Source organism: Apteryx mantelli, chromosome 1, assembly GCF_036417845.1.
Source record: "Apteryx mantelli isolate bAptMan1 chromosome 1, bAptMan1.hap1, whole genome shotgun sequence".
NCBI classification, from domain to species: Eukaryota; Metazoa; Chordata; class Aves; order Apterygiformes; family Apterygidae; genus Apteryx; species Apteryx mantelli.
The window spans coordinates 161,407,923-161,428,634 of NC_089978.1; the positions used below are offsets into that span (position 1 = coordinate 161,407,923).

The following is a 20,712-nucleotide window of genomic DNA, read 5'->3' on the forward strand; positions in this document are numbered from 1 at the left end:
CAGCGATAAATGACTGCACAAATGTTGTTGTGGCTCTTTCTTTTCCTGTAACTCTTTGGTTGCAGCTGAAGTGTAGAATGTAGCTTTAAGCCCATTGCACAAATTAAACAGCCTCTTGCTTAAATCTGACTCCTTGTAAGAAGACAAATTGTCTATTTGATCATAGCTACCACCATCAGGCATGATTAAATAGATTAGAGTCTTCGGACTGCAAAAGATTTGGAAAGGAGTATGAAAGGTCTACAAAATGGTGAGTGGCAATAAAGAAAGTGAAGAGCAAATAGCTGCTGTTTCTTTGGATGCAAGAACATCAAAGAAAGGTGGTAGGTTTAAAACAAAATGTGTTGTTTCACAGCAATGTTTAGATAACCTGTGGAACACCTGCCCAAAATCTGAGACTATTAAAAGTTTTTAGACAAATATTAAAAAAAATCCAACATTTTTAATTAAAAGGGATCAAACTTTTGAGTATTTTACCACTGTTGTTCCTCTCCTCATTAGAGATGGTAGCTATGCTAGTTTTGCAGTGAATATATCACCATAATGCCACCCTTCAGCTTTTTTGTAGCTCAGTCTTGAAGTCATTATTCAGGCCTTTTGGACTGTGTATGAATTAAAAAAAAAAAAATTGCTAGGTGGTAGTCTCAGGGTGTATATACAACTCCCTAGCACCAAGCTCTAGAGGTGAGGGTAGGAATTGTTTGGAGAAAGGCTGAATACTTTAATAATAAAAAAAAAAGCTTAATAAAAGCAGCTGATGGCTGCAAATTGCTGCTCTTCTCATAGCATCATGGAGAGTAACTGTGTACAATCCAGTCAGTCCTGAAGTGCCAGATGTGTCTGGATCAAAGGTGGAGATGCACAGAATCTGATGCTTCTTGAAATGTGTTTAGTGTCCATAAAATAATGTCCATAAAATAATGACTGCTACTCAGTCATGTCTGTTTTTGTTAATTGATTCATGTTTTGACCTTTTGTAGACCCTGATTTTTAACCCATGTGTGAACAGCTTATAGTAGCCCCAAGACCAAATCATACTAAAGAGGAATACCTGACAAGGACATAGTGCTGAACTTCCAAATTTGTAAAGCCAGAAAAAATTACTTTCAATTATCTTGGTTTTTGTGTGTTTTTTTTTCTTTTGTCAATCATGCAGTAGGAGCAAACATTTTGGAGTAAGCTCATAGTTGAAAGCTTGTGCTGCATAAAAGAGCTCTTAGGTCTTCTGTTGCTGAAAATAACATCCTATCTTTATATATAACAAAAAAAGGGGGACAAAGACTTTATTTTTCTAAACCAAGTGCCTATTGCGGTTAGTTAAGAAACTCTTAATCCCCTGACTCCCAATTTACTCTCTTTTTTCATTATGGAAGAAAACGGGATCTCTGGTCACGTGCTAACCACAGCTAACAGACCTGAGAGCAAGGCAGTGGGGTCATCAGACTGAAACAGTATGTTCCCTAACCATGGCGAGTATAGTTGGTTTGATGGAAGACCTTGTAGAATTTTGTAGAATTACAACATTTTTAAAGAAACCGCTCCACGATGACTATTAATTTTAGACTTGACATTGAATGGAACATGAACCAACAGCTGGTTCAGACTGTTACTCTTCTTGTGCTTAAATGGAAGCTGAGCCTTCATTTCCAGGATGTGTGGAGCCCAGACCAAGTGTGGTGAGCTTTATTCATGTAGAATCTAAACCAGGTCTGAGTTTAAAAAAGAAAGAGGAAAAAAAAGCTTTCATTTTCTGCTTTTAAATGGTACTTGTGTCAAACAGATGGGAGAGTAACTATTCTATGCCTTCTACGTTTTGTGGCTAAGTATTGCATATGGCTGCTGAAATGCACCTCCTGCACACGCTCGAGTGTTTAAGCAGTGCTATAGATTTTCAGTTCCCCACACGGGTCACCTTAAAAACGTTGATTAGAAGCACGAGTTGGGGTGCGGGAGGCACAAAGTCTGTTTCTGGCTTTGCCTTGCATTTCTTTCGTGATCTCCGGGAAGACCATCGTGGCCCGTACAACTAGCCAGTCCGTGACGGGGAGCCGGCGGCGAGGGGCTGCCGGCGCCCTGCCCTGCGGGGCGCCGGCCCCAAACGGCTGCTCCGTTACGCGTCGGCCGCCTGGGGGCGGGGCCACGGCCAACGGCTCCGCCCGCCGGAGCCGCGCGCGCCCGGAACCTTGCCGCGCCGCGCCCGCTGCTGCGGGGAGGGACGCGTTTGGCTGCTGCACCGCCGCTCCCTCGCGGCGGGTGCCCGCTGGCTGCGCCGGGGCCTCTCCGCCGGGCTCGTCATGGAGGCGCTGGCGGCGGAGCTGGGGAGCCTCACCCCCGAGCAGGCGGCGGCTCCTGTGAATACGGTGGAGGTCAGCGGCGGCCCTGGGCGGGGGAAAGGAAGGGCTGGTGGTAAGGGACGCTGCCGACGATCCCTGAAGGGTAGAAATGGGGTAAAGCCTCTAGGAAGCTTGCTTTGCTTGTACGTGCCAGTACTGTGTTTGGGCGGTTTGGCTAAATCTTTGTAGGAGCTGGGATACTGGTGGGATTTACGGATAGTCCTATCTGCAAGCATCACCCCCTGGAATGAGATTCTGCATGTGTTTTGTAGAGTCGAAATGGTAGTTAGTCTTCCCTTGCCAAAAACATACTTTAAAGTGTTAACAGGGCACTAAGATTCCTGTTCTTAAACTGGGATGTAGTATTATGGAGTTTTCCAATAAATATATATTCTTACATAAGCTGCTTTTAGAAAAAAAACAGTGTATGTTTGTGCCTTGAGTAAAAATTGCATAGTACATACGGCTTACTAAGGTGCTCCGAGTCATCTCCCTGTGTTGTTTTACTCAGCTAGATTGGCTTTGGGCAGTCTTTTTTTCTAAACAGATCTGACTTTAAACACTGTCATTGTTTTTTAAAAGAAACTAAGATTCTTAAATGTTTGTTCACTCTTTGGAAAGCTACTTCAAACTGTTTTTTGGTTTCAGGAAAAATGGAGACTTCTTCCAGCATTTCTAAAGGTTAGTGTTACGCACTCATTTCATGGTGTGAACATTCAGTCTCCTTTCTAACCTTCCATCCCCCTCTTCTGCCTTTTGCTATTTCCCAGAATCGCTGTCCACCCTCCATCTGGGCTTTGCAATTCGTTTACATTCCCTGCTCCCATGGAACTGGGGATAAGCTTGCTATATAAATTAGTTCCTTGATTAATAAGATTAATTTGAGGAGGCATCCTTTGCCTCCTCAGGTTGGCATTTTTTTGTATGGTCATTCTGAATGAACAGTATACATGGGATAATATTTTCAGATAATTTTACTGTTTCAGTGGCACCCAGAGACCCCATTCATGGTCTTTGCATAAACTCGACATAAACACTGAGTAGGTAGTTGTGTTTGTCATAGCAAGTATGTAACTGCAGACCTGGATTCTGCAAAGGCTTAAATATATGTATGTCTTCATTCATGAATGTCAGAACTTGACTGAACACGGAGATTACTACTGTGGTAATTTGAGTGCTACCCATGCAGTTTGGTCCTAGCTGAAGACACAGTTCTATTTAAAAATGCAATTACGTGTAATAACAGGAGTACAAAACAGTTGGAAGTGAGAAGGGAGAAAGACAGTAATGATATTGTATCGTAAAGATGGCAGGTAAAGTCTGTGGTCTTCACAGGTACTTTCGGGAAATTGTAACCACCTCTGCACCCATATCATCAGTCCTTTGAAATGTTGCCCACTTCAACAAGGCTCTCTTCAGCCTAATTTTGTGAATTCCCTTCCTTTCCAGTGTAATATCCATGCACTCTCTTTCTGTTACACCCTTCAGTGTTTCATCTTTGCAGGAAAACAAAATTCAAAGGTCAGTTGTGGATTGTATGCCTTTTCACTGTGGTTCAGGGATGTGAAGATGTTTTGGGGCCCTCATGAATCCTATTGCTATGTCTTTCCTAGCAACCCTATAAACATCCATCACATGCTTGAGCTAGTGATATTGTCTGAATTCGTGAAACTGTTAAAAAGAGAGGGTTGCTGATGGTGAGGTGCGATTTACTGTGTGCTTTATGCCAAGTGTATCCATCCCACATGATTTCCAGCCTGTGAGCCCTTTACTCTAGGACTGCTGGTGGTGGTCTGGCCTTTTTGTTGCATGTTGTTGTATTTATGCCAGTAGTGTTACAATTGGACAAAACCGATGTTGTGCATTACAGTTTCTATAGTAGAGCTGTCTTTTGATAAAGCTGTTGACATCTCCGTATAAAAATTAAAAGAGGAGCTATCCTGACTTCTAAACACTAATAAACTCATAATATTTTCTTGCCTATGTCATATGATGTGTGATGTTTTTGTAAGATAGCAGAACTCTTACCTAAAGAGTTTTGCTCTGGGGTCATTCTTCCTTTGTCTTAACCTGTGGAGACTTTGCTGAGCAGCTAGGTATATGATTCCAAGTTTCCTGTTTTTTCCTAACAATTTCAGACTGAGCTGTTGTCTGTCATGTGAACTACATAAATACATTTTTTGTGGCCTTCAAACAAGATCAAGAAATCATTTAAGCCCAACCTTTTTAAAGCAAAATAGGCCATTAAAAGTTCCACGTTACCTGTGAAGTTCCTTGTCCTCACAGCCTCTTGCCCTGATCTGGGATTGTTGCTGCTGGTTCCCAGTCTTCTGTCATGCAGTGAGCACAGGTCTGGCAGAGCACAAGCTCTGCATCTCACCTGTACTGATGTGGGGTGCTGCTGGTCTAAGCCATCCTTACCTGCTAATTAGTTTGGTTTAGTTTTTATCTCTGTTTTTTTCTCTGGATTCTTCTGTTTTCTGTATGGAGTTTTAAATTTTGCAACCTTTTAGCTGTAATTGAATATTTAAAGCCTAAAGCCATCTGTGAGCATATAAGCATGTGTCTCAAAATTGGCTAGCACTTGACAAGCTGATGAAGTACGGGCTAGATAAGCAGACAGTGAGGTGGACTGAAAACTGGCTGAACAGCTGAGCTGTTGGATTGTTGTGATCAGTGGCATGAAGTCTGGTTGGAAGCCAGTAACAAGCAATGTACCCCAGGGGTTGATGCTGGGTCCTATACTATTCAGCTTCTTCATTAATGACCTGGATGATGGGGCTGAGCGTACCCTCAGCAAGTTTGCTGATGATACAAAACTGGGAGGAGTGGCTGATACACCAGATGGTTTTGCTGTGATGGTTGGCTGTGAGGGGGACCTCAACAGGCTGGAGAGATGACCAGAGAGGAACCTCATGAAGTTCAACAAAAGGGAAATGCAAAGTCCTGCAATTGGGGAGGAGCAACCCCAGGCACCAGCACAGGCTGGGGGCTGACCTGCAGGAAAGAAGTTCTGCAGAAAAGGACCTAGGGGTCCTGGCGAACACCAGGCTGGATGTGAGCCAGCAATGTGCCCTTGTGGCTAAGAAGGCCAATGGTATCTCGGGCTGTTTTAGGCAGAGCATTGCCCGTGGGATGAAAGAGGTGATCCTTCACCTCTACTCAGCACTAGTGAGGCCTCACCTGGAGTGCTGGGTCCACTTCTGGGGTCTGCAGTACAAGAGAAACATGGAGCTACTGGAACAAGCCCAGCAAAGGGTCACAAAGATGATTAAGGGATTGGAGCATCTGTCATATGAGGAAAGGCTGAGAAAGCTGGGATTGTTTAGCCTAGAAAAGAGGAGGCTCGGGAAGGATCTTATATCAATGTGTACAAATACCTGATGGGAGGGAGTAAATAAGACGGAGCCGGACTCTTCTCAGTGGTGCCCAGTAATGGGATGAGAGGCAACAGGCACAAATTGAAACAAAGGAAGTTCTGTCTAAATATAGGAAAAAAACCTTCTTTACTGTGAGGGTGACTGAGCACTGGAACAGGTTGCCCAGAGAGGTTGTGGAGTCTCCATCCTTGGAGATATTCAGAAGCCCTCTGGACATATTACTGGGCACCTTGCTCTAGGTGACCCTGCTTGAGCGAGGGGGTTGGACTAGCTGATCTTCAGAGGTCTCTTCCAACCCCAACCGTTCTGTGATTCATTTTAATGGCTTTAAAGGCTGTATTTTGCATTGCAATTGGTATAGCTGCACCTTTTGTTTCTGAAACCTCTGATCTATTAGCAGAACAAATGCTTCTCTCAGTATTCTGTCAAACTGAAATCTTTATTTTTTTTCTGTAATCCTAGATAAATTTAATTATTATAATTCCCCTTCTTTTGATTGCTCTAAGTTCCTTAATCATAAATCCTGAAAATGTACTGCATCAATTCACTACCTAGAAGAACTGGGTGCTGTTTATTCTGTGTGATGTTACCCTTGGGCATGTTCTCTGACTTCCTGTTGATCTGCAAATCCATTTCAAATTTATCTTATGAGTATCATGTCCTCCTGTGGCTGTTGTTTGCTTGCTTATTGACTTCTCTTTCTCACACCCCACTTCTGTTCAGTCACCCCTGTCTCATTGGCTCTCTCTCCATTTCTTCTTTATTACAGTTGCTTTTGTTAGGGTTTTGTTAGGGACAATTTCCTTCTTTAGTAGCACAAATGATTAATAGTACTATACATGATTAAAATTATTTCAAAATAATGGCAAACTGACAAAATATGTTGACTCAAAATGCTTTTGCTTATATGAATTTCAAAGTCCGTTGTGTGCTTACTTTGTTTTAATTACTGAATTACTATTTTGACTCTGAGAACAATGACAACCCCGGTGCAAACCTGGAAACATACAGTTTAGAACCAAACTAATTATCCAGGGAGTTTTCAGAAATTCATCAAATGAAAGATTTTAGTGGAGATCCAAAAGTGCTTATAAATGCTTAATTCCTTATGTCTTTTACAATAAACATTACTGAAGCTAATTTTATTTGCTGCATGCATTTTTTTTTTTTTAGGTGAAAGGACTTGTGAAGCAGCACATAGATTCATTCAACTATTTCATCAATGTAGAGGTATGCTTTTTTGGTGGGAAGGGGGTGGCACTTTGTCATCAGAAAAAGCATGTCACTCAATTCTTTTCCTTTTTTCAGATAAAGAAAATCATGAAGGCCAATGAAAAAGTTACAAGTGATGCTGATCCAATGTGGTACTTGAAGTAAGTGTAAAACTGATTTCTGTATCAGCAGTAGAATACATACTATCTCACAGGTTTGTCATTGACTATAAAATGTATATAGACATCTGTATGGGTATAGCTCAAAAGAGTCTTCTGCATGACTTAACTGTTATTTAAAGCATAAAAAGATGTAGAGGCTTAAAGAACAGTCATGTTAAGCAGAGTTGTTAACCAGCTGTTAACAGTACTTTATATCGCTATTTTTTATAATTCAGTAATCTCGGACAACAGGGGACTTTATATCACTCTATTTGCAAAGGTAACTTGGGACTTTTTGCATACGCAGTTTAAATTTTAACTTTAACTAGAATGTAGGTCAAATACAATGGGTTACTTTGGGAAGAATCATTGCTCATTATTAATCAACCTATATTCATCAAAGGAACTTCATTTTTCAATATAAGAACTCTTCTTCCTTCAGGTCACCTGAAAAATATTTGGGTCATTGCTCATTTTAGAAATGTTTGTATTACAGGTACCTCAATATCTATGTGGGTACTCCAGATGTGGAAGAAAGCTTTAATGTGACACGACCTGTATCACCTCATGAGGTATTAATGATTCCATTGTAGTTTTTTTGTTTGATCTTTGGAATGTCTTGGTTAGTGGCTGCATATAACTTTTTGTTTTGCAGACATCCCTGCTACTTGACGTTTGGTGCTAGTCTTTATATCACCTTCAGTGTAGAAAGAACCTTCAGAGATTTAAACACCATGTACTATACTTTTTTTTTTTTTTTTTTCCCAGTGCTCCCGGTATGTACGATTAGCTGTATTCAGCGTTTTAATGTAGCTATATTTGAGTGGGTTTCCATGGAAGTAGTGAAAGTACTTCTCTTGCTTAGCCCGTGGCTCTCCTTATGACAGATTTGATGTCTGGAGACTACAATGTGGTGCTCTTTGATATTTTTCTTAAACTTTTTCTAATATTAGCATAGCTACTTTCTGCACCATAGGTCAGTTCAGTCTCCCTTTCCCTCCCAGTCTTCTCTGGGGATACATCTTTTGTTTTTTGCTCATGATTTTTAAGAGAGCAAGTGTGGCAATTTTGAGCAGAATCAGATGAAATTTGATACAATTCTTAGAAATTGCAGAAGAGCACTAGCCTTATGGGGAGTGTATTTATCTTCTTTGCTCTGTTGTAAGTGTGTAAGTTAACAAATGGCTGTGTACTTCTGCAATAAATACGTATGTTGGAGAACAAATGCTGGTGTCACTGAAATCAGTGAATCTGTTGCTTTTGGTAGAATATAAGGTATAAGGCAGAAAGTATTCCTGTTTTCCTGTTGTACTTTGAGATTAATATCACTGCTGCTGAGGAACTTCTAGCTTCTTTTTGGCCTCAGAAAGGGACCTGAGCTTTGGTCTTGCACCTTCATTTTCCATTTATCTAAATACTGCCAATTGTTAACCTTGATTAATCAATTCACATTTCAGCATGCTTTTTTCCTTGCTGTATACATTTCATACATGATACTGGATCGTTTCCTTCATGTAATGTATGTGGCATGCTGTTTTGACTTTAGTATGGAAGACATTCTGTACTTAGGAGAGATTTTGTAAAGAAGCCATCTAGTGGCTGCCTCTTGTGCCTAGTCACTTTGCAATCTAGAAGCTAACTAAAGTCTTATTTAGCTTAATGGAGTAATTTTAAGGTAAATAACTCAGCCATTAACAGTGCAGTTAGGTAAGGCAGCGCAGCTCGTGGTGCTCACGATTTTTGTAGCTAATGTTAGCTCAGTAGATACGAGGGTGCACAAAATGCAGTAGGAAAGATCTTTTCTGTATAAATGAAATTGCATGCAAAAAATTGTTTGTGGCTGAGAACTCAGACCCAAGAATCCAGATATTAAAATTTGGGCTGGTTGTGTTTTCTTTTTTAATCAAAATTAGTAAGTAAAGTGACTGTACATGCAACAGAAGGCAAAGTAAGTGCTTCATGGGGTATATTAACTTTTAATTTAGAATATCCTGCTCTTGCATCTCAGGCATATCTCACTGCTACTTACTGCTAGTGCTTCATTTTTTTCAGTGGATTATACATGTGAAAGCCATGGTTGTCTTCTTAAATAGGATGCTGATTGAGTGAAACCATGGGTGCAATTGGGGAAAAAAAAAAAAGACTGGATACTTAGGTCGTTACATTTGTCTGTTAAATGCTTATGAAATTCCTTCCCAAACACAGCTAAAATGATTGGATTTTCGTAAACAGTCTGAGTACTTTACCTAGTTCCAATCATGTAAGATCTTTTAAGTCCTTGGCCTCCTGGAAGATCAGGTCATGCGTACAAGTGCCTGCCTTTGAGCTCTAGGTGTCTAATGTAAGGCAAAGTTACCTGAAGCAAGGGGATGCAAAAGTGCAAGTAGCAGATTGATGCACTGTGTAATTCTTATTTTATATCTGTCTTGTGTGGACAAAGCACACAAAGAATCCTCAAACCTTTTTTCTCCAAAGTAATACTAATGAATCTGTCTAGCTCTACACCTCACTTGATCCTTATGGGAGTTTCATCATCTATTTATACATGGGAGTTTAAAGTAATTAGAAGATGAATGTATTTTCAGTTACTTTTAAATTCCATGATGTTGCTGAGAGCACAGTGGGACCTACTTTTCTACAAGTCACTGTTTGAAAACTGCTGGTGAACAAGTGTTTTATTACTAGAGAAATGGTTTTCTTTTTAGTGTAGAGAGAAAGGGCATCCAGTTTGCAATGATTCTTGAGGCATGTTTTTCCATACAGTAGCATCTTCAATGCACAGGAAAATTTTAATTGCCTTTTATCAATTCATAATTAATAAGCTGAGTGATTGTATAGAGCCATAAATGTGCAAGTCAGAATCCTGATAAATCCATAATCCTGGAGCTCAAAAGTATAAAATGCTCAGTGGGGTCACAAATGACCTCATGCGAGTTGCTCTGTCACATTCAGCAAATGCAGTAAGCCTTGTCTTGCATAAAGTTATGCAATACCTAAAGGGCTAGCAAAAGAGTAGTAGTAGAGCAAGGCTGGGGAAAGCAGACCAGAAAGATCTGACTAGAAATGATTGAGCTTTGGGCTATTTAATGTCCTGGATATGTATATGCTGCTCCTCTTGCTATCTGAGGAATTTGCATATGGATTTTAGGAATCTTGAGAGGAAGTGATACTTAGTGAGTCTTCTGTAAGTCATCTTTGGAAACAGCATCACACTTTGAGATTTGCTGATTATTCTATCAATAAGGTAGGTCAGTGTCCCTTTTACTCTCATGTGTTGTCCTCATGTTTCTTAGCCAAGACCCCCTCTCAGAGCATGTGGTTACCAGGGCACAGCACGGTTCTGAAACCCTCGTGTCTGCTCTGCCCGTTGGGCCTGTTTGTTTTAATTAAAAAGTTTAGAAGTTATGTCCTGCACTGCTGTCCTCTGAAGAGGCAGTTCCACTGCCTGCTTCTGAGACATCACAATACTCTATTAGGATTTTTTTGGTTTGTTTTTTAAACAAGAAACTTTGCCAGATAAATCCAGGTACTGTGAAGAGCTTGGTCAAGCATCGCTTTACTTTCTTTCTTCATGAGTGCTTGTAGGAGACAGGGCAAATGGGGGTTATTTTAAGAGGGACTCTTGAGACTCTAAGCAGACATCTGACGGTATGATTGTTCTCTTTTTAGTGCCGCCTGAGAGACATGACTTATTCTGCCCCGATTACAGTGGACATTGAATATACACGAGGTAGCCAGAGGATCATCCGCAATGCATTACCCATTGGCAGGTAAGACATCAGATGTCAAGCTTCTGGTATTAATTTTTATTTGTCATTTGTTCCATGTGGTGGGAGAAAATACTACTGTAAAACAAATGGAAGCTTACCTTGTTAAAAGAGAAAGTGAACAGGCAAATCTTGATGAACAGCTGTACAGGATATGATTGTTAGATTCTGTTACATGATTTTGTTTTGCCAAAGCTTTTGGAAATTTGCCTTCTCCCGTAGAAGAATAAATTGAATGATGGATATTGTCTGCATTTGGATGGAGATAAAAACAAAGACAAAAATACATGAATACTAGAGCTATAAGTCACATTATTGCAAAATGAAAATAAACATGTTTGTTTTATAGCCAAAGGTATTTTTTCTCAGTCTTCTGTACCTAACTTGCAGAGATATGTCTGTGGAAGCTGGATGGTAAAACCAGTAAAACAAGCATTTGTTCTTCCATATGCAGTTAAACTCTTCTTTAAAATTTTTCTATTTTAGAGTGCAGGCTGAGTTTTGTGGAGAAATTTTTGAGCGTTTTTTATTGTTATTGTGATGTTGTTTTTCTAAAGCCTGTCAGATGAGTTGAGAGTAACAGTATTGTGAAGGGCATCTAATTTCTTAAAGAAAAAATAATGTGCCTGAGGGATGGAAAAAAAATAGCTCTAACCATGCCAAAAAAGGCAAAATACCTGGTAGTTCTAGTGTTTGCTGAAAGCACAATTCTGTTTAAAGGTGGCAAAGATGTCTTTTTGTAGACAAGGGTCCTTAAAGACCAGCCTAGCTGGCTTTAAAAGATAGTGGCCTGCCAAGATTCTTTAATAAGTGCCTGTGCATGTTAGCAAAAGTAGAATACTAGCAGGAAGAAGAAGGAAGATATGTAAGGAGCTACTTCTTGTGGTGAAATTTTGAGTTGCAATATCAAAAAATGTACTCTGAAATTTGTCAAGAGAAAATGATATACAGCAATGCAGTTATAAAACCAAGCTTTTGTAGCTGTGGTAATACTGTATTGTTCTGAGGCATTTGTTAAGAGAATAAAACTTTTTTTTTAAACAAATAGCTGAATTTGAGCCCTTTGAATTATTTGATGCAGCGTCTTATATGTAAAGAAAAATGTTCAAGTGAAAGTGCGTTTTCACTAAAATATATGTGATATTTCTATACAAAAGATATAGGCCTTGATAGCTGTGCTTGCTGTGGGTGCCTGGGCTACCTGCATAAAAACTAACTAAATCTGCCAGTAGATGTCCAATTTCAATACTTCTTTTCAAAATACATATTCAGTGCAGTAAGGTGGGATTAAAGGAGAAAACTGTTTTCAGTAGCTTGCCTGTGTTCTAAACCTTAAATGTTCTCTGTGTTCTTTCCACTTTGTACAGCACGGTTATTGTTTTGAATTTGACTGTTCATATTTTTCTATCTTAATCTAAAATACAAGAGCAACTGTGGTTTTCTTGCAGAATGCCTATAATGCTGCGTAGCTCCAATTGTGTTCTTACTGGGAAAACTCCAGCAGAATTTGCCAAACTTAATGAATGTCCTTTAGATCCAGGTATATCTTCCCCCACGTTCTTTTTTTCCCATCTGTGCTTTTAATTTTCAATGTATTTCTGCTAAGAGATGTTTAAAAAAATAACGGAATGAATACTGGGAGAAAACCTGTCCCATCAGTACATTTCCTACCACTGTGAAGTCAACATGGAAAGTTCTTAAATGTTTGCCTGTAATTAAGAGATCAAGAGGTTTTTGAAAATAGTAAGAAATAGTTGACTGTGCAGTGTTTATGTTTGTAGACAGAGCTTTCAAAAGTGATACACCAATGTTTTCAAAAAGTTGAGAGATGTATTTATACACTGATGTGTTATATGAGAACAGAGGTGGAGTTAGTTCTTGGAAATGAAATGGACTGGGGAGAGGGGAATATAATGGTATCTTCCAGAGCAGGAACCCTTATTTGCCATGTCCTGTAAAGCAAGGAGGCATATGATATTGCTTGAAATATAGAGAGGAGATGAAGGGTTATAATAAGCAATTTCTTTGCTTTTTGTATGCTGCTTTTGAAGTATGCGCTAGACATGTATTGTGCTAGCTTGTGGTGGCAGGATACTGTGACATGAAATACTATGCTCGAGGAGCTTAAATAGATGGCTGCATTGTGAAAGAGGAATCTAACATGGCAGATGTACAGATTTCTCATTGTCTTAGATACAACAAGTATGAAATGCATTGAAATACTTTTTTAAAAGTAGTACATGAGAAATTTCTCCTCACTGGAGTGCTGGTGAGAGCAAGTCAGTAATTATGGAAGACTTGCTCTCTTTATTTGATACAAGCATCTGAAATAGCCAGTTCTTTTTTTTAATGTTAATTACATAGTCTTCTGGCAGGCAATATTTTTACCCAATTTGTAGGAGTAGCAATTTTATAACACTTTTAAATAAGTCACCAGAAATCTTTGGAGATTCTGGTCTGCTTGAGAATTCTTTTCTGGTCCTTTTCTATTCTATCCAAGTACTTCCCAAAGTCTTAGATCCCAAATACTAAATGTGAGCCTAGCAATCTAATGGAACATTTTCCTAGTTATTATAGGTTCCAGACAGAGTTTGCTCTTTACTCTTTCAAGGCAGAACTTATTCTCCTGTTTCACCCTTTATGTACTTGCAGTTTACTTTTTAGTAATTTATATCCAAAAGCGTATTGAAAGAGGTGAGTAAGGTACAAAGGTACTGACATGCAAAATCTTTCTTTTCTGTTAAATAGGTGGCTATTTCATTGTTAAAGGTGTTGAGAAAGTCATTCTTATTCAAGAGCAGTTATCCAAAAACAGAATCATTGTGGAAGCTGATAGAAAAGGCACGGTTGGTGCTTCTGTTACCAGGTATGGGAAATTCGTGCAATTGCATAAAGGAGATAAGAATGAAGCTCTAGAAGTTGTGGGTGTTTTTTTCCCTAATACAGTTTAATGGGAAAAAACAGTAGACATTCAGCGGCTCTCTCTTGCTACAGTCATTTTGTATGCTAAGACATCAGTCCCAAAACCAGCTTGTGCAGTATTCCCATGAAAATTAGTGGGATTTACTTGTAGGCTTCAGGATTCATCCCAAACTAGGAAAAACAAGTTTTAATGTTTAACATAAGAAAATGCACCTCATAATTGATTGTCCTTGGCCTCATTTTGCAGCAAGTAACGTAAAGTTACTGCAGTGGAAATAGGCTGTAACCTTTTGTCTAACTCAGGATGGTATAAAAGCATTTAAAGGAAATTGAGAAGGAACCAAAAATTTAGGATTTTTATTTTCTAGTAGCATTGGTAGCTTGCTTCATGATACAGACACCTCAGGACTCATATAATTTAGTGTAGACTAATTTACTCAACCTGGAAGATGCATTACAATGCAGTTCGTCTCATGGCGATAACTTAAAATTGGGAAAGCGTCCACACTGGCAACCTCTGTAAGGATGACAGTGGCTATTAAGACATGGACCTACAGGAAAGCTGCATGAGAGAAGTTTGCCTTGTCTTAACTTTTCCTTTGACAGTCAAAGTCTATTACATTAACCTAAAGTGAAATTAATCTGTCCTTAACACAGCTCTCCAGAAGCTACACTGCCACTCTAGGGTAGAGGAAAGGGATACAACCAAATCAGCGGTGTAACCAAAATGGAGGTGATATATGTAAGAAATGCACCTACTTATGGGGGACACAAAATCAAGTGTTTTTGTACTGCACAAATTGCTGAAAATGGCTGGTAGTCTAAATTTGGCCTTTCCTCCTTGACTGAGTTTTATTTATGTTTTTATTGCCTTTTGGTTTTGTTGCTGCAAGCTGGTGTAATATGGTACTTGTTACTATTAGATACGAGGTCTGTCGTCTTTTCTCCTAGATGCCTCTCAGACCTCTCTCCCTTACTGTACTGCTGCACAGACAGCCCACATGAGATTAAAAGTGCAACCAAAAGCGCTGTACCTCCTTACTGGTGTTCTGGTGTTGCCACAGTACCTGTGCACAAATTGACCTTGCTAGATATATCTGAAAAGATTATAAAAGCATGCATGCATGATTTTCAACAATTGTAAACTTCTACATGCTTAGGTCAAATATTGACATTCCCCATCACAGATAATAGTATCCTATTACCTTAGAGTTATGGGGTGGTGTCTGGCTGCTTTCATGTAATTTTTAAAAGAGGAGAAAGTGGGATTAATTCAGCTGAAAGACTGCTGAAACTTGAAGCATTTTACACAGTTTGCACTGACACTCCTAGAATCTTCTATGTCTGACATAATGTATTTTTTTTAATTTCAGTTCCACACATGAGAAGAAGAGCAGAACAAATATGGTTGTGAAACAAGGAAGATTTTACCTGAGGCATAACACTCTGTCAGAAGATATACCCATTGCCATCATATTTAAGGTAATACAGGTTTGGTTCAAAAAAATCCAAATTGTAGTTCAAGAATGAGGATCAGCAGCAGCTCTCAGAAGTTAGTATGTACAGAAGGACATGGCAGGGTTGAGGGAAAGCAAGCTATTTTCCACTGAGAAGTGGAGTCTGTTGTACAGCGTTTTTCTGCAAGGACAGTATTGCTGTGTCGGATGAATGGGTGCTACCCCCTTATTGCTGTGCAAGGTCCCTTTGCACTGCTGCTTGTGTTTCTGTTGCAACAGAAAGTCAGAAAGCTTTTGGTTTCTTTTGTTTTGAGCTGTGTGGCAAATTTGAGTTAAGGATTTTTTTTTTTTTTTAAACTTTGAGACTACTGAGGAGCTCAACTCCTTTCATTTCAGACCCAGTGCTGCATGGCATAGCCCTGAGGTGTTTATACTTGGCTTCCAGTCGTAGCCATAGGGTAAACTTACAGCTTTTGGGGAAGTATTGCATTTCCTAGACCTAGTCCTAAATCCATTAAGATTACTGGAATAGCTTGCTTTTCTTGACAGTTTAGTTCCTTCCCCTGTGAATGAGCTGTCTTAATCTTTCACTTGGACTCTCTCAAGTCTCAGATTCCCTGTCTGAATCAGGAATGCTCACCTGTATCTTCAGTGTAATGAATGCCTTGAATTGACATCATAGCTTTGAAGAAACCACCAGTGGAGCTGTAGAAAGGGCAGCACGAAAAGCACCCACCTTTGGTACTGTACAGGAGTTTGGGAGTATTTGCCCTGCTGGCTGAGCTGGTTACAGTGTCATACTTCCCTCACTGCCTGTGACACTGCCAGAACTGTTTCTGTCACCCTCAGCTTCTCTCTTTCATTTGAGCCTACTCATGTTCACACACATCCAGAGACAAACTGAAGGCATCTCCATCTGCCTAACGGGACTGGAAGCAAGCTGGTAACCCACCTGTCGGTGGCATCAAATGCCCAGGCTAGAGAGAGTCTCAGCGGTGGAGAGGCAGGTGCTGTCAGGCTGCTGGAGAGGAGAACAGGGCATGGCAGGGCTGGGCTAGGATCTGTCCCCCCCTCCCAGGGGCCAGTAACTGCTTCCTGTCCTGCAGGCTTCATTGCCTGTGGGTTTGCAGCCTGGGGGAGCACACGTGCAGAGCAAAATTGGTCAGCAGGCCTGGATGCACTGTGTTTGGAGGGAAGGAGGTTCAGGGCACTAAAATGCACCCCCCTGGATCTGCCTACCAATAGAAGTAAATCCTTTCAATCTCTTTCAATCTTAAGTGTTTGCTTAACTGTTTGCTGTTACAGCAAAGGAAATGCTGGGCAGGTGATAATCGCTTGAGGAAATAAATTGCCAGGAGAGGGCAGCACTTGCTCACAGCATCCATACAATTCCTGCCAGCAGTGCTAATGTGTTGGACTTAGCCAGCAACTACAGACTTTTTCTGTATTACCACAACTCTTTGGCTACACAAGAGTTGTAAGAATCAGTTTTTTTCTAGGAAATGCTTTGTTTTTGCAAATAGAAAATAGATAAATAATGGTTGGATTTAGACTTGAGAAACAAATGCCTGTTACCTCTGATTATGCTAGTCTCTTCAGGTAGTTGGAGATCATCTGGTTTTACTGACCAGTGTTAAAGGAGGTTGAGAAATGATGTATGGGCAGAAGTGCTCTGTAAAAGTGTCAGAATTAAGTTCATAACTTTTTCTGCTGCAGAAAAGTGTTAATGTGAATCTTAATCCAAGTACCAAAGTACTTATGCTCAAGTACCAAACAGCTGGATTCCACCTTCACTTGTAGACTTTTATTACATATTGTCACCCCCTGCTGGTACAAATAAATATCTGCCTACAGAAAAGCAACTGTTCTGGGTTATTAATCTGCGGAGGTTGCTTTTTTTTTTTCCTAGCAGCGTTGTAATCACTACTTGATCATGTTCTGCCAACGCTTGCTATAATTTTCCCCTTGCCTACATATATCCTTTAAGTCCTATATAAATGTTGCTTTTTAATTATTTATTAAATAATACTGTACAAGATGCTCTTGGCAGTTCCTGTAGCAAAATAACTTGATTGAAGATTTGTATTGATTTAATCCAATAGGGAATTAGCTGCTCCTGTTTTAACAATTCTGTACCATCTTTGGTACACAACAAAAATGTACCATCTTTGACCAGCACTTATTGTCCTCATGGATGATAATCTTCCTTACCTTTCCTTTCAATGACTTGTTAACTTGAGATACCTTCTATCCACATTGGATGACTTTCCAACTGGAAACAAAAAATCCTGGATAGTCTTTGCAACGGATCCTTAGGCAGATGGCAGCTTCCCATCTTTCTTTTTTGAGCATTGCTGTAATGGGGATATTACTTCGTTGTATTTAACTATTAAAAGTGAAGCTACAAAGCCTATAGTCCTGAAACTTGAAATTCCCAATCCCACTAAGGATCTATGTGTAGCCTCAACAATCTCACATATCAGTATTATACATAGGAGATATGTTGGAAAAGCAAGGAGAGTAATTTAGCTCTGCTGAGGCCCAGGCCTCAGGAAATTTTTCTTTATGCCTTATCTCAATGCCTGCACCATGCATCCATGGGGCATGGGTCTTTCTTGTTACCAATAAGTGTTCTTGTTCTTGTAATTTAGAGATTGTATCACAGTGCATGTCTGTAAGGGCCAAACTTAAGTTGCCAGACAACCTTAGTTCTGAAGTTTTAAGTTGCTTTTGCATCCTTAACCTTTACAGTAGTAACTGGTTGTATAAATTCAGATTAAAAAGTAAACTGAGAAAACAGTGGCAAAAATTCATTGCTGTGCGCTTCCTACCAGGCCATCATCCAGACTGCAACAAAGTTCCACCAAGCTTTTATGACTTGACTAAGAGAATGACCGGTAATTTGTAGTGGGCTACTATCCCATGCATAGGCCAGCTAGAGGAAACACTTTTGTCAGGGACTTACACAGCTGTCTGAGAGCTGGTAGGAGAAGGCTGAGCAATCTTGGATTCTCTTTCTAGTCCCAATGTCGATAAACGACCCGCAGTTCTTATAAATTACTTAAGAAGTAGATCGGGTGCAGAAATTCATTGTAGCTTTATGGAAAAGGAAGAGAGTATCAGAGATCTGTATCAGAGATCTCTGATCAGGCTACTGCAAGTGTAAAATGGAGGTAACAATGTCTCTTAGAAATTTTGGTCCTAAAAGCAAGGGCTGTGATGTAGAGAGCATTACAAACACCATCCACTGAAAGAGCTGAGGCCTAGGACTCAGAAGAGCTCATTTGAAATAGAACCTAAGAGCACTTCTGTGTTCAGGCATGAATCATGGATACATCTTGGCTACATGGCAGGACAAGACCCATATGTACAGTATTCCCCTTTCCTTCCTCCCCGTGCAAGAAAAGAAAGAAACCCAGGTGCGTAGGTTGTGGGAAGGGGTGGGAACAGTAATGCCACTGTAAAGGTCCCTTGGTCTGGGTAGCTGGGGGATTAGGTCTGTGTACGGTCACCCCAAAGAGGGCATCTGCCCTGCAGTTCATCCTGACCCATAGTCTCTTCTAAACTGCAAGCCTGAGTGAGTTGTTCTGCTTCTTTGCTTTTGTGCCATCCAGACATATAAGGAGCTTTGTGATTGGCATATTTGGGGATTTATCGGCTAGTCTCACTGAGCATGTGTAGGGTTGTCGTTTTGTGACGTTTAACAGTTGACCAAAGCTAGATGAAATCTGTTAGGCTACAAAAGGCATGTTCCTGGCACTGTTCTAGGACACACTTGAAGTTGCTGCTCTTCAGACATGGGGAAGCTAGAAATCTCTGTTGTTGTGCTGGCTTCAACATTTTTTTTCCTGACCTTTCTTCCTGCAAGTGACCGAAGCAGGAGCGCAACTCCTTGTATACGTAAGTACAGTTGTTAGTTTGAAGTAGTCATGTAACGTGGACAGTTTTGCCCCCAAAGTATGTACTTGTGAAGGCTTTTAAGAGACTGTAAACTGCCTTGTAATGGGAGATGTTATACGAAACTAAATACACTCTTATTTCCTGCTCACTGTATAACATTGCTTCATTAGTTAAGATACATGTATAACCAGAACAGTATTTAAGATGTCTTCGGTTGATTTGCAATCCCTAGAGACCTTTGTTTTGGCTGTATAAGTTTCAGTGGTGCACAGATCATGTGAACTGTGTGTAGTGTTTTTTTGAGTATGTCAGGCTGTGGGAAACTGTCAACTACACATGCTTTACTCAGGGAAGCTCAGGCAGTTTTAGATAGTAATGAGTGTTAGAGGAGGCGTGGAGTATTTGTGTGGTCCTGAAGGATGTTTCTGTTTTGGAAAACATCAGGGTTACACAAATGAGGTTACAAAGCTGCTGCTTTTGCAGGGAGGTGCCTACATTGCAGAAAGCTGCAGTCATTTGAAGGTTAGGGTTATTTTTCTTTTTGTGTGAGTGATCTTAATTCAGTAGACTTCAGTGAGTAGTGGGACCTGAGTAAAGGAAGGTTGCATGCTGTACAAAAACTAGTTGGGGAAGGAAGAGAATGATAAACAGCGTAGAGGAGTTAAAAGTTGAATTGTATGACCTAAGTCATTGGGAGACGTATCTTTAGATTAAGAAAGACCTTCTATTTGACCTATATGTGGGGGCTATAAGGAACATGCTCTAGGACCTGCAGCAAAAGATTTGAACAGCAGGTCAAGTTTCATTTTTAAAAACCTATTTTAGTTTTGGAGCTGTAAAGATGCAACTCTAGAGGATCAGTTGAATGGTGGTCTTACTGGATCTGCAGAATTATGGATTCCCATGGCTGTAGTTTCATAGCTCACATTTGTTGAATTATGAAAGTTCCACACCAATTCCATCTGCGATGTCAACCCCGAACTTCCCTGACATCTTTTTAATCCAGTCATCTGCCTGTCTCCATTCTGTAATTTAGCCTGAGAGACTGCAGAACTGCATTCTAGGGAAGTGCCATGGAAACGCCTAGACATCATCATTAAGATGTGATCGAGGGGAGGAAGAACTGGTCGGTGTCTCTCTCTCTCTCTCTCCCTCTCCCTCCCTCTCTCTCTCTCTCTCTCTCTCTCACTCTCTCACACACACACACACACACACACACGCACATACATACACACATATATATCGTGGGCAGCAGGAGCCTCCCCAGTCCTAGAAAGTGGTTGACCCCAGTAGACTATTTTCTCCCACTTGAACTCAGAATGATCTGAATTTTTGGATGCTTTGACTTGTCACCCTTAGGTACATTGATTACTAGCTTTCCTACCACACTCTACAACATCCTGCTACCATTTCCTTCCTCATCCTTTCATTGCTCCTGTTAGGTTATCCCTTTGCAACATCTCCTTTCCCCCTCCTGTAAAATTATCCCTTTGCAATGTTTTCTTCCACTCAAACAAGACGACTTGTCTCATGCTTTGTTTTTATGTTAATTCCCTTTCTCTCAGCTTTGTCCTTGGATG

At 40.2% G+C, this 20,712-nt stretch overlaps 1 protein-coding gene across 3 annotated transcripts in view; it reads left to right on the top strand.

The window, feature by feature from the left end:
- Positions 1–2,266: 2,266 nt before the first annotated feature.
- POLR3B (RNA polymerase III subunit B) overlaps positions 2,267–20,712 on the top strand; it is an 89,436-nt gene continuing 70,990 nt past the window's right edge. Inside the window, exons 1-9 of one of the 3 annotated variants that reach the window (XM_013947586.2) lie at positions 2,267–2,366; positions 2,982–3,014; positions 6,887–6,943; positions 7,022–7,086; positions 7,583–7,658; positions 10,756–10,856; positions 12,302–12,393; positions 13,602–13,719; positions 15,149–15,257. In XM_013947586.2, coding sequence (XP_013803040.1) covers positions 2,295–2,366; positions 2,982–3,014; positions 6,887–6,943; positions 7,022–7,086; positions 7,583–7,658; positions 10,756–10,856; positions 12,302–12,393; positions 13,602–13,719; positions 15,149–15,257 — 723 coding nt within the window. In that variant the 5' untranslated portion in view covers positions 2,267–2,294. Of the gene's footprint in view, positions 2,367–2,461; positions 2,477–2,981; positions 3,015–6,886; positions 6,944–7,021; positions 7,087–7,582; positions 7,659–10,755; positions 10,857–12,301; positions 12,394–13,601; positions 13,720–14,459; positions 14,518–15,148; positions 15,258–20,712 lie in introns of those variants that run through there. The other 2 variants (XM_067308758.1, XM_067308752.1) reach the window with 2 other exon arrangements.